The sequence below is a fragment of the Anabas testudineus genome, chromosome 15 (genome assembly GCF_900324465.2).
Source record: "Anabas testudineus chromosome 15, fAnaTes1.2, whole genome shotgun sequence".
NCBI lineage: Eukaryota > Metazoa > Chordata > Actinopteri > Anabantiformes > Anabantidae > Anabas > Anabas testudineus.
In genome coordinates, this window is record NC_046624.1 from 7,454,912 (window position 1) to 7,466,958 (window position 12,047).

Below are 12,047 nucleotides of genomic sequence, written 5' to 3' on the forward strand. Positions count from 1 at the left end.
GCTTTTGATCCACTGTGGTAGTAGTGTTAAAAGTAACAGTCACCTGAACAAAGGCAGATACTCTGTCAGACCTTTTTTACTGATGTACATTTTCATACATTGTGGTCCAAAAATGTCTACAGTGCACCCAGTGTTTTTATTATTGTGGAAAAGAAGGGTGGATCATAAACCACTAAATACTATGTCTACACAGTCTTGTTTGTGAACCTCCTGTATTATGACAAATGACTGTCAACACTAATAATCCCTGATACTTTTCAAGCTCAGACTTAATAATTACTGCATAGTGATTTCCACAGTGTGACCACTGAGCTCAGCGTATGATACCCGCTTACACTGGTATCAACCACAGAGTGAGGATGCATTCATGTATGAGACGCAAAAAAAAGGAAAAACAGAGCCCATTAGGAAACACTTTACAATGGGTACAACGTAATCAAGCTATTCCTAGCATACTTTACTATTATACTCATGTAGCATTCAAAGTCATTATTTATACATGCACTCTTGTTTTCACCAAACATTTAATATGCTCAGCTCACTTTCACTATGTAAGTAAGATTTAATGTGGTCTTAGATAAAATGTAGCTGCTATTCTGATGAGACACGTTGATTTGACTTGGCACAGGAAAACATGTAACACTACTCCAAATAATGTTGTTTCTGGATCATTACAGTATAGCGGTTCATAACTATTTGAGTATATCAGGTATTTGAGACCAGTGATATTTGCAATTTAAATGTTTGTTTTCCGTGTATCCTGGTTTATTGAATTTCAAACAAAACGCTGACTACCAGGCTCAAATGCCATCTTTCATCTAAATTTCGAGAACTGAGATTTTTGCAACTGGTTACAACCAGCTAAACGGAGTATTGTAATGTGTTAATGTATATTTAATACTACAGACACCCAGGAGACAAAAAGCACCATTAAATGTGCAAATAAAAAAAATACAACTTCACAGTTCCAACCTCTTGGCAACTGTAAGTCCTTGACCGACTCTAACTTTTGATCTCCCACCTATTCCTCTGGTTACTTTCTGGCTTTGATCACTGGCTTTTGTACAGCATGTTGCACTGTAGTCACCAGCTAGTTGCTAATGACCTTTAACCTTAGCAGTTGTTTACTGCACACTATCTCTCAGATGACTCACAGTTGGGTAACTATGCAGGGATTGTCAAGAGGATATGAGTTGAATTTCATCCAGTGGCAACGACATATGAGTTTTTATTATGAACTTTTATAGTGATTAAAATTTATATTGGCCTGTCAGTGACGTGGTTTCTGCTTTAATACTTTCAGTGGGTGTGTTTTGAGCTTCTAATACATATATACATGGCCCACTCTTATTTTCCTGTGTGATTTGTCTCTTAGAAAGGCAGAGTTGTTTGTATTTCAGTGCAGATGTTTGTATGAAGTGCTTTTCAGTCAACTTAATGCCAATTTCTCTGCTCTTCAGTATTTAAAAACAACATGTTTTAGTCAAGTCAGTGACGTTTCTGCCTGTGGCTTAATGCGTGCTACTCTATCTAACTGAAATATTATATTCTGCATTATTATAGTAGGGCAGCAGGTGTTGTAATAATACATTTACAGAGAATCTTGTTATTTGGACTTTGGTGAAGATTTCTTCCTTGAACAAAACCTGGGTGTCATATATATAGAAGTAGTATATGTAGTTTATTTTATTGCATTTTATCTCTCTCCACCACACCCAGCTCAGTGTCTAAGGACTTAGCGTGGGACCCTCGAGGGACCGCTGCAACGTGCAAGGCGTTGGTCACATGACCGAGAAGCCTCTTTGACACGTTTTTAAATCATATAACAGTAAAACGCACTAGTGCAAATGTATTTATTTAATTACAAAACCTCTGAAGGTTTATTCAGACGGCACATTAAACAGAGTAGGTACCGATGCTAAAATCGTTCGTGCTACATCGGCTGCCTCCGTCAGACCACGTGACCTCGCTCCTTGTGCGTCGTAGCGGTCCGTCGAGAGTCCCTCCTTCTCCTTTAGGGGCTTTGGCAGCGTGTGTGTGTGTGTGTTAGTGTGTGTGTGTGTGTGTGCGGCAGAGAGGGCTGGACCAGGACTCCTGCTGGCAACCAGACCACTGCCCACGGAGCTCCACGGCTGAAACTGTCCGACTCGCAGCGAAGGAGCTGAAAGTGTGATTTTTAAAGCGGCGGTGAGTTGATTTGTCTCGTTCTTCCTCCTTCAATCAGTGTCTTCATCAGCCCTGTTGGCTCCGAGTTAACGGTGCCTCATGGTTTTACTGGAGCTCAGGCCTCCAGAGCGATCTGTTGGTTTTAATACGCTGTCAGCTGCAGCACTAATAATAGTCAGCTCGGTCATTGTCGTGTTCCTGCTGCTGATCTGATTCTGCTGTGTTTGTGCGTAAACGATAGGATTAAATTAAAAACCTTTGAAGCAGACTGCGCATCAGAAGCCAGGCCTACTTGTAAACAGTCGAGGTGTATTAGTGCTGCAAGTAAGTATTTGAAGTTGATCTATGTAGCACCTGATGTAGACCACAAACCATGAACTTACACAGCAGCACACATGCTGTATGTGCAGCATTGATTGGGGGGGGGGGATCAGTGTTGGCTCTGTGTAGTGCTGTTAGGTTGTTTTTGGTATTGTTGAGGTCGGAGCCCTATAGGTGACATCATCATCATCATCATCATCATCATCACAGGACTGCATGGATCAGCTTTTCTCTGCATTGGGGAGAAAAGAGACAGACGTCCTTTTTAGTCACCATCCAGCAGTAGCCGCTCTCTAGCTGTGGGACATTCCTGCAGACAGCTCTGTAGAGGCATGTGGGGCCTCACAGTGGACTAGTGGTGGTGGGGGGGGACTGGCCATTTAAACAGTGCTCTTGTCTGCAAAGTAGTTTCTATCCAAAGCATAACCTATTTTGCACAGCAGCACATTGTTTTATATTTCTATCTGTCGTCTCATGAGTCCAGATCCTCCAGCACAGATTCAGAAAAGAGGGGAGCCAAGAAACAACTTGAAATTGAACGCCCAGCTTCTTTGACTTCTTTGGGTCATTTTTAACTCCTTGTTTCCTGGTGAAGCCATCATGTCTCCTCCCTGGAGACTTGACTAACAGCTAAAAGTGCTTTCAGCGAGGACAGAAAGCCTGTGATTGACTCGTTAACACTAAAGTGCATTTCAGTGTGATTTTGGCTGCGCAAGCTGCTGCAACTAAAGGCTATGTGAATTATCTATCAGTGAATGACCCCTTTCTCTCTTTTGTCTCGTTCTCCCTCACAGCCTGCCTATACAGACAAGGTATCAGATTTCTAAGTCTTTTTGTTATTCCTGCCTTAGTTAAAGGCGGTGATATTGTGTTCTTGTCTTACATTTCTCAGCAATCACATGTCTTCTGTATATGCTTTGTGTATGTCTGTTGTTTCTCTTCTGGCCTCTTTAATTTTATATATTTTACATATCTCTAACTGAAGTATGCCTAAGTTCATTTTGTCTTTTAATCCTTAAAATCATTGCAACATTATCACAAAACTAAACCGAACTAAACATATGGGACCCCGTTTTCAGGAACACTGAGATAACAATCCCCCCAATGCAAACCTCACTACTTCAAAAAAACAAAACAAAACTTTTTTTTTTTTTAATTTGATGTTTTCGCTGCTTGTCTCTCTAACCATTCAGAGAATTTGAATGATTTACACTTGATTAATATGTTTTGCAGGATTCATATTTTAATTTGTTAATGACTAATACCTGAAGGGCTGTGCTGAGCTCAGCGTTCAGCTTCATAGCAGTTCGACAACATTTTGTTCAGTCTTCCTGGGCTCAGACTAATTCACTGAAGACAAACTCACTTCAGTCATCAGAAAAAAAAATCACGTTCATCTCTTTTGGGAACATACTTTGCTACACACAGTCTGCCAGCTGATTATCCTACTGTAACTCTTATACATGAGTGTGCAGCTGATAAGCATATTGCTATTTATAGACCGCACTGAGCGTACCCACCCATCGGCTCCATATTTTTATCTTCTACCAGTATGTATCCAGTTGGGGGGATATCTGCTGCAATCTACACTAACAGGCTCCGGGCAGAAGGCATGGGCTCCAAGGAGCAGGCTGTGCAATTCGCCAACCAGGACTATGAGGCACTGAAGCAACAGTGTGTGGAGTCGGGCTGTCTGTTTGAAGACCCCTGTTTCCCTGCTGAGCCTCCATCCCTGGGCTTCAAAGAACTCGCTCCCTATTCCTCCAAAACTAGAGATGTGGTGTGGATGAGACCCACGGTGAGAAAACTTAGAGGGAAACTTTAACTATGAGCATATTTTGGAAATGTGTTATTATCTTGACTGTTAATTTTCAATATCACATAATATCAGATGTTTTCTTTTTAGACAAACGTTTACAGATTATGTCACTAACATGCAGAGAGACAGACTTTAGACCTAAACCTTGAAATTCCTGGAAATACCTGACCAAGTTTAATCTGTCTCTTGTAATCTTTCACAACAGCAGTTTGTGCTGTTGATGACATAAGATCAACAGCATCACATGTAAACAAACATATCTATAACACTGTCTTATCACCGTCTGGATGCTCAGACAGTAAAGGACAAGTTCGGACAGGAACTTCTCAGACCACTGCAGCTGTTGGACCACTCCCTCACATGACATTTGTTTACAGTGCGTCATTTAAAGGCTGGAAGCTGGTGCAAAAATAGCAGTGCTTTGAGAGCCGTGTTAGCTATAGATCATAAAATGTGTTGACTAGTCTGAATTTTTGTTTGTTTGCTTCTCTTCATCCAAACGTCTAATTTCTTCACAGGAGCTGACAGGTGATCCTCAGTTTATCGTGGGTGGTGCCACCAGAACCGACATCTGTCAGGGAGCGCTGGGTGAGTCTTTGTTGATCAAGAAAAACAGCAGGGAGAAAACACAAGTAGGTGGAGGTTTCTAAATGTCTCCTCTCCCCTGACAGGTGACTGCTGGCTCTTAGCAGCCATCGCCTCTCTCACCCTGAACGACAGGCTTCTCCATCGCGTTGTTCCGCACGGCCAGTCCTTTCAGGACGACTATGCTGGAATTTTCCACTTTCAGGTATTTTAAAGTCTCCCCTTTGGTGTTCCTATCAAGTGTAGGCAAGCAGTTTACATTGATAGAGTTCCTGATTATTGCCTTGTGTTGCAGTTCTGGCAGTTTGGCGAGTGGGTAGATGTTGTGATAGATGACAAATTACCTGTCAAAGATGGGGAGCTCATGTTTGTCCATTCTGCGGAAGGCAATGAATTCTGGAGTGCTCTTCTGGAGAAGGCTTATGCCAAGTGGGTATTGAGAGATCCTCCTCAGTTGCTAAGTTAGTCAGTCAGTGAAGTAGGAATTTGCAAATCATATTCTAAAGTGTGTTTTCATGGGCTTATCAGGCTAAATGGCTCCTATGAGGCTCTGTCTGGAGGAAGCACCACTGAAGGTTTCGAGGACTTCACAGGCGGTGTGTCTGAAATGTACGAGCTCCGCAGGGCTCCCAGAGACCTGCACAGGATAATCGGCAAAGCTCTGGAGAGAGGCTCACTGCTGGGCTGCTCTATTGATGTTCGTACTAAACACACACTACTGGCACACTCCCAAACACGCAGATCAATGTTGCACCATCTCGGGAAAGCCAATTATGTTAAGAGCACTTATGTTTATTTCAGTGCAGTAAATATTATAATGTTATGTTAATGCAGATCACCAGTGCCTTTGACATGGAGGCTGTGACATTTAAGAAGCTTGTGAAGGGTCACGCCTACTCAGTCACTGGATTGAAAGAGGTCTGTAGTCTGTTGTCCCTAACTGGTTACACTATATCAAATAATGCTTCTTGTTTTAAGTTGTGCATCACTCGCTGTTTTATGTAGGTTGATTACCGTGGCAACATGGTACGCCTGATCCGAATACGTAATCCTTGGGGCCAGGTGGAGTGGACTGGTGCCTGGAGTGACAAGTGAGTGTGTCCAACCACGGATATTACACTAATGTCCATATGAACTCAGATTCCTTAGTTTGGTTTTTGTTAATGGTTTATGTCTCATCCTCAGTTTATTCCTGTCTCTTTGTCTTGTTGTGTGTAGTTCTCCTGAGTGGGATGAGATTGACCCCTCCGAAAGAGAAGACCTGCATCTTAAGATGGAAGATGGGGAGTTTTGGTAAGATGATTTATATCTCATGTCTGTATGGTGAATATGAAGCTGCAGACAATGACAAAATCTGCCTATAAGCACCTCCAAAAGCTCACTAATAAATATATTTTTATTCTTCCAGGATGTCCTTCAGTGACTTCCTCCGTCAGTTTTCTCGGTTAGAGATCTGTAACTTGACCCCTGACGCTCTGAGCGAGGACGCTCTCAGCCACTGGAACACCATGAAGTTCTACGGCACGTGGAGGAGAGGCAGCACGGCTGGAGGCTGCAGGAACCACCCCAGTGAGTCCCAGTTGTGAAGATAATAATGACAGTTAATTTTTTTGTGTGATAGTGTTTCTCAGCTGTAGAACAAACAGGCTAACTCAAACGCATCTGTGCAGACACATTTTGGATCAACCCTCAGTATAAGATCACTCTGCTGGAGGAGGATGACGACCCAGACGATGATGAGGTGGCGTGCAGTTTCTTAGTAGCTCTCATGCAGAAGGACCGTCGCAGATATCGTCGCCAGGGTCAGGACATGCACACCATTGGCTTTGCTCTGTATGAGGTGAGAATACAGACTAAACATGAGTGTTACTCATGGCTTATTTCCATATTTACTATAAATCATTTTTAACTCGTGTTAATGTTTTCCCTTCTCTTCTTTTGTGCAGATTCCAGAAGAGGTAGGCAGAGCATCAATTAATCTAACTCTCTAAGTCTGCATATTTACCTGCATTATAGGGAAAATGTGTTGTAAATTTGATGCTGTGGTAAGGTGCGTGACAAATTAGGAACTCTGAAATGGTCATCAGTAAAGTATGTATCATTTTAACTAAGCAGACCAAAACATAAGCATCTGTGTTCCAACCCATGTGTTGTTTCCTGCTTCCTTTAGTACAGAGGCTGCCAGAATGTCCATTTGAAGAAAAATTTCTTCTTGAGCCATTCATCATGTGCTCGCTCAGAAACCTTCATTAACCTGCGGGAGGTGAGCACTCGGCTGCGTCTGCCGCCCGGAGAGTACCTCATCGTCCCCTCCACCTTTGAGCCGAGTAAAGAGGCTGACTTTGTCCTCAGGGTCTTCACTGAGAAACAATCAGAAACAGAGTATGTGTGTTTTCCATGTGATTTTAACGTCAGTTTGGGTATTTGTAATGTGTAGAAACAGACAATCTCACACTAGCATGGTTTTGTTCTTTGCAGAGAACTGGATGATGAAATCTCTGCTGATTTAGGAGATGATGTACGTATAAGTAATTTATGACCAGTGCTGTAGGATAAACATGTTACATAATCTATGACATAATTACCACAGAATAATGAGGGTCTTGTTTAGTAATGAATATATCAATGTATTCCTGCAGGAAGAAATAACTGAAGATGATATTGATGAGTCCTTTAAGTCCATGTTCGCCCAGCTAGCAGGAGAGGTAAGGTCTTCGTTTCTATTAGTACTAACTCTATTTGAATTGTCTTTACATAATAATATGATTGTGGTAATAGTGGTATTATTGTGGTATTTTATATCATATTTACAGAAAACAAGTTGTTTGGAATAAACTGATCTCAGTAATGTTCCTAATTAAACTTTTCCAGGACATGGAGATTTCTATTCGTGAACTTAAGACGATTCTAAACCGAGTCATCTCCAGGCGTGAGTCTTATTTTTACTTACCAATTTGTAGCTACTGGACTACTTACATATTAGGCATGCATGTCTCAATACAATAGTAGATTCCATTGTTGAGTGTACACCCCTCATTTCCCAGACTGCCTCCTACAAGCCTCTGTGTAACTTGTGGCGAAGAGTGTTTCACATGAGTGTTTTTACTATTTCAGATAAAGATCTGAAGACTGATGGCTTCAGTACAGAGTCATGTAGGACCATGGTGAACCTGTTGGATGTATCCTCTTAGGTTATGGGTGTGAAAAACCTTTACACTGATTTTTTATTGTTTGTTTTTTGGGAAAACAAAATTGATCTACTATGAATTTAACATGCCAGCAACTGTCTGAGTGCAGTTTCACCCCTTGACACAGTGGTTACCAGAAAGATGGTAGCGCTCGTTTAGGGCTGGTGGAGTTTCAAATCCTCTGGAACAAAATACGAAAGTGGCTGGTAAGAGTCAGTGTCATGCTAATGTCCTTCACATCCAAACTCCACATTTCTAATTACATTTCTGCTTCTTTTCTTTGTTCCAGGTCATTTTTAGAGATTTTGACCTTGACAAGTCAGGGGCCATGAGCTCGTATGAGATGCGTCTTGCTGTGGAGGCAGCAGGTATAATCGATTTGATAAACCTGCCCATAGTCACAGGCGGGACACACACACACAGTCACAGACGACAGCTGCAGGGTTTTCTCAACTCTTTTGTGTGTTTATTTGCAGGATTTAAACTGAACAACAAACTGAACCAGATTCTAGTTGCTCGATATGCAGAGAACGAGATGATTGACTTTGATAACTTTATCTGCTGCTTGGTCAAGCTTGAAGCCATGTTTAGTGAGTAACACTCCTATAGATGTTATTAGAAAAATATATCTTTAGACAATATTAATGTTAATACAGTGTGAATTACAACGCCATTAACAATTCATGAAAACATCCCATTTTTAACAGGGTCTTTCCAGCAGTTGAACAAGGACGGGGCAGGAGTGGCTGAGTTGAATCTCACAGAGGTAAGTTCTGTTTCAAAAGAAAACCCCGGTGCATTTTGTCACACTCTAGCTCTGTTTGTCTAACTCTACTTCTCACAATGCTAGTGGCTTTACCTGACAATGTGTGGTTAATGAGGACCGTCTTCATTGGAGGAGCCTTTAGAGTAAAGGTACAGTGGCATGCACCTGAAGTCCTGGAGATCCCTCCGAATAAGGGACCTGCTTCCTCAAATAGCAAAAGAGCTGTAAACTGAAGTCCAATTAAGCCAGATGTCTCCCAGCTGAAGTTTAGAAACTATGCAAACCATTGCAGCAGTCACTGTGTCACATAAATCACCTCTAGAGTATGTGCATGACAAATATCACTTGCTGTAATGTGTATTACATGTTTTAGTTTTGATGTCTGTGTGAACTTCAACTAAAGCCTTTGTCACTAAAAGATTTTTTTTTTTTTTTACTGTAGTGTACTGTATAAATGAACTATTTTTAACAGGTGATTGCCTCAGTTTTGAGTTGGTAGCTCAATTTTGCACCTCTAGGTGGCAGTACAGACTTAATCTTATGCCAGTGAAGTTTATTTTTATTTTAAGGGGATAAATCCTGTAGATGAATTTGTTAATATATTACACCAGTTAGCTAAAGCGAAGTAGCTGAACTCTAATTTTCCATTGAGGTTTTGTTGAAAGGGAACTGCTAATGAAGTTGCATCACGCTAATGATAAATACTGTGTAGTTCATTCAAGTTACATTTGCAGGGATTACACTGAAGCCTTATACGACACCATGATGTTATAAACAGTAATTTTGTGTTGTGAATGTATGTTGTGCCTTCAATAAATAATTCCTTTAAGGTTTGTGCTTTCTCAGTTTAATTGTGATCATTTCATAAAACCTGGCTCCAGAAACTGCACCAGAAACGTGAATTCTCACTGAAATGTGAAACATGCTGACAGAGACGTGACTCTAGCCATGAAATGATGATTTTTTGCTCCTTTTATGTTTATTGAAAACAACATTTACAAGCATAACATGTTCATATACCCTCTGGCAGATGTGAATAACCATTATTAAACAAAAGAACTAGCAATTGCTAACACTTTAGAGTAGTCTCCCTCCATTTTACGTAGATGTGCGGGTATGGGGACCTTAATCCTTGTTCCAGTAGGGTTCCCGTTGTCCTCAATCAGAACAACATTGTTCGAATCAAAGCGTGGACTCATCCGTTCGCCAGGCATTTTGTGTCCAACAATTAGTGCCTTCTTCTTCTGTCCTTTGATAGCAAGCAACACTCTGTCCCCAACTTTTCCTATGCCATTCTTGGTGTAGACATGGATCACTCGTGGTGGACGATGATAGGGTGTATTTCCAAGAGGGCTGTTGTCCACTACGCGCACTCTTGTCATTTTTTGAATTGCTGCTGCAACAGTGGACACACTGGCGGGACAAAAAGTACACAGTTCACCATCAACCTACAGGACCTGCTGTCACAATAATGATTTCAGCTTTCATACAAAGACTTCTCAGGCAGCAGTCATGCAAGAAATTGACTTTTCTATGGCGCAAAGTTTGAAGCAAAACTAGTGAAATAGTATGCTGTTCTTTTAGCCAATCATTAGGGGCCGTCTATAGTGACTGTAATGTGAAGATAATCTACTAATCTATTTAAAAAGTCATGCATGATCTTCCTGCTGAAACCACAATTGGTTAAATCTCCTCTAAAAACCTTTGAATAAACTCCTTTGTATTTTCCCTTTAAAACATACATGAACGTAAGAAATAATGCATTTTCTGCTTCCTTACTTTCAATAATGTCTTTAGGGAAAGACCTTTTTATGCCACGTATAAACAGGATGAACTATTACAGCGTCAAAAGCTTCTATGAGTGACCATACGAGCACCTGACATAACCTGCCCTCAGTCACAATACTAGGCTTTGAACGTTAACATAAAATCATCTTACCTAAAGGTCCTCCGATGAATCATAGCCGATGTCTCTACTAGAAGCCCAGTAAGGGATCTTGACAGCTGAGGGAGAGCCATGACCACAGCAAACACTGATTCAACTGGAGAGAGAAATGATAACTAACGTTACAGGGTTAGCAGCTAGGTAGTAAGCTAATGGATGCATTATCGGCATCAAATATCACGTGGAAAAGGTAGAAGTCCAAACAACCAGGCAGAATGATTCTGGTCAACGGCGTTTGCCTGTACTAATAACATAAATGTAATAATTATTGTATTAAAAAGCATAACCAAGCTTAAGTTTACACTCTGCTGTCTCCACGTTAGCTTTACCTTTCTGCGCGATCCATGCCAATGTCAAAGTGTGACGTCATCTTCTTCTGTTTACAGGAGGCTGACAAACAGCTTAAAGACGATTAGCGCCACCTACTGGAGCGGAGTGGAGGGTCAGCGTGGTTATTTACATTTATATCATATATGTGATTTTATAAAGTATTTTTTTTCTAAAAACTTGAAAATAACTATGTACCCTACATCCCCTCAACTATTTCCTTCTAAATCAATTTTGTTATTTTATTTATATTAAATCTATTATATATTTAACATATCTTCTCTGTATTTACAACACTGTAAAACTTCAGTATTTTCAGTGTAATATTTAAACAAGTGACACCAAACCTCATCCTAGAAATTTTTAGGCAACACAAACTGATTGTGGTAACTTTTATTTCTCCAATTCCTTTCGATGGTATAACAGTAACAGCCCAAATTTTCTTTATTGCACTCTTCTTGCCATTAGCTCTTCTTTACTATTTTCCATGCACCCCATCCAAAGAGATTTATCTTAAGGGATTTTATTTCTTCCCTTATACATCTGAACACCGTATGGATAAAACCTATTACTATGTTTTGTCTCAAATCTGATTGCATGTTTAAGATAAATGTACAAGGGGGGGAAGTATATAGAGCTTCATAGGCCAATATCTCAGCATCACCAGAAAGTATCTCATTTTCAAAGTACAGCCAAACATTACCTCTTTTGAGCAAGAAGCATTAAATCGACGACTGAATATTTAGAAAGTAACTCTCCAGATGTGCTGTCTTTCTCTATTATGTGTTTCTACTTTAGTCACTGGCTGGCTTCGCCTCTCGTTGGACTGGTTGGGTTAGTTATAGTTGTTGAATTTGACACAGCTATTGCAGCTTATGTTGTAACTTATGAGGCATCCCAAACAAGCTCTTCAAGACTGGGACCAAAGTT

The 12,047-nt window shown here is 40.7% G+C and overlaps 2 protein-coding genes across 2 annotated transcripts; one reads left to right on the forward strand and one right to left on the reverse strand.

Moving 5' to 3' along the window:
* Positions 1-2,030: 2,030 nt before the first annotated feature.
* Positions 2,031-9,678, forward strand: LOC113158400 (calpain-1 catalytic subunit-like). The gene is made up of 23 exons (XM_026354299.1): positions 2,031-2,187; positions 3,282-3,299; positions 4,039-4,285; positions 4,825-4,894; positions 4,978-5,096; positions 5,187-5,320; positions 5,420-5,588; positions 5,726-5,809; positions 5,897-5,982; positions 6,110-6,184; positions 6,300-6,460; positions 6,562-6,731; positions 6,838-6,849; positions 7,062-7,273; positions 7,370-7,409; positions 7,531-7,596; positions 7,763-7,820; positions 8,006-8,070; positions 8,217-8,285; positions 8,369-8,447; positions 8,556-8,669; positions 8,787-8,845; positions 8,930-9,678. Exons 3-23 carry the CDS (start codon positions 4,040-4,042, stop codon positions 8,954-8,956), a joined length of 2,115 nt encoding a protein of 704 aa, XP_026210084.1. The 5' UTR covers positions 2,031-2,187; positions 3,282-3,299; position 4,039; the 3' UTR covers positions 8,957-9,678.
* A 121-nt stretch (positions 9,679-9,799) lies between these two features.
* mrpl14 (mitochondrial ribosomal protein L14) lies at positions 9,800-11,199 on the reverse strand. The gene is made up of 3 exons (XM_026354301.1): positions 11,120-11,199; positions 10,785-10,887; positions 9,800-10,258 (listed from the first exon to the last, which is right to left on the reverse strand). Exons 2-3 carry the CDS (start codon positions 10,862-10,864, stop codon positions 9,892-9,894), a joined length of 447 nt encoding a protein of 148 aa, XP_026210086.1. The 5' UTR covers positions 10,865-10,887; positions 11,120-11,199; the 3' UTR covers positions 9,800-9,891.
* Between the last annotated feature and the right edge of the window lie 848 nt (positions 11,200-12,047).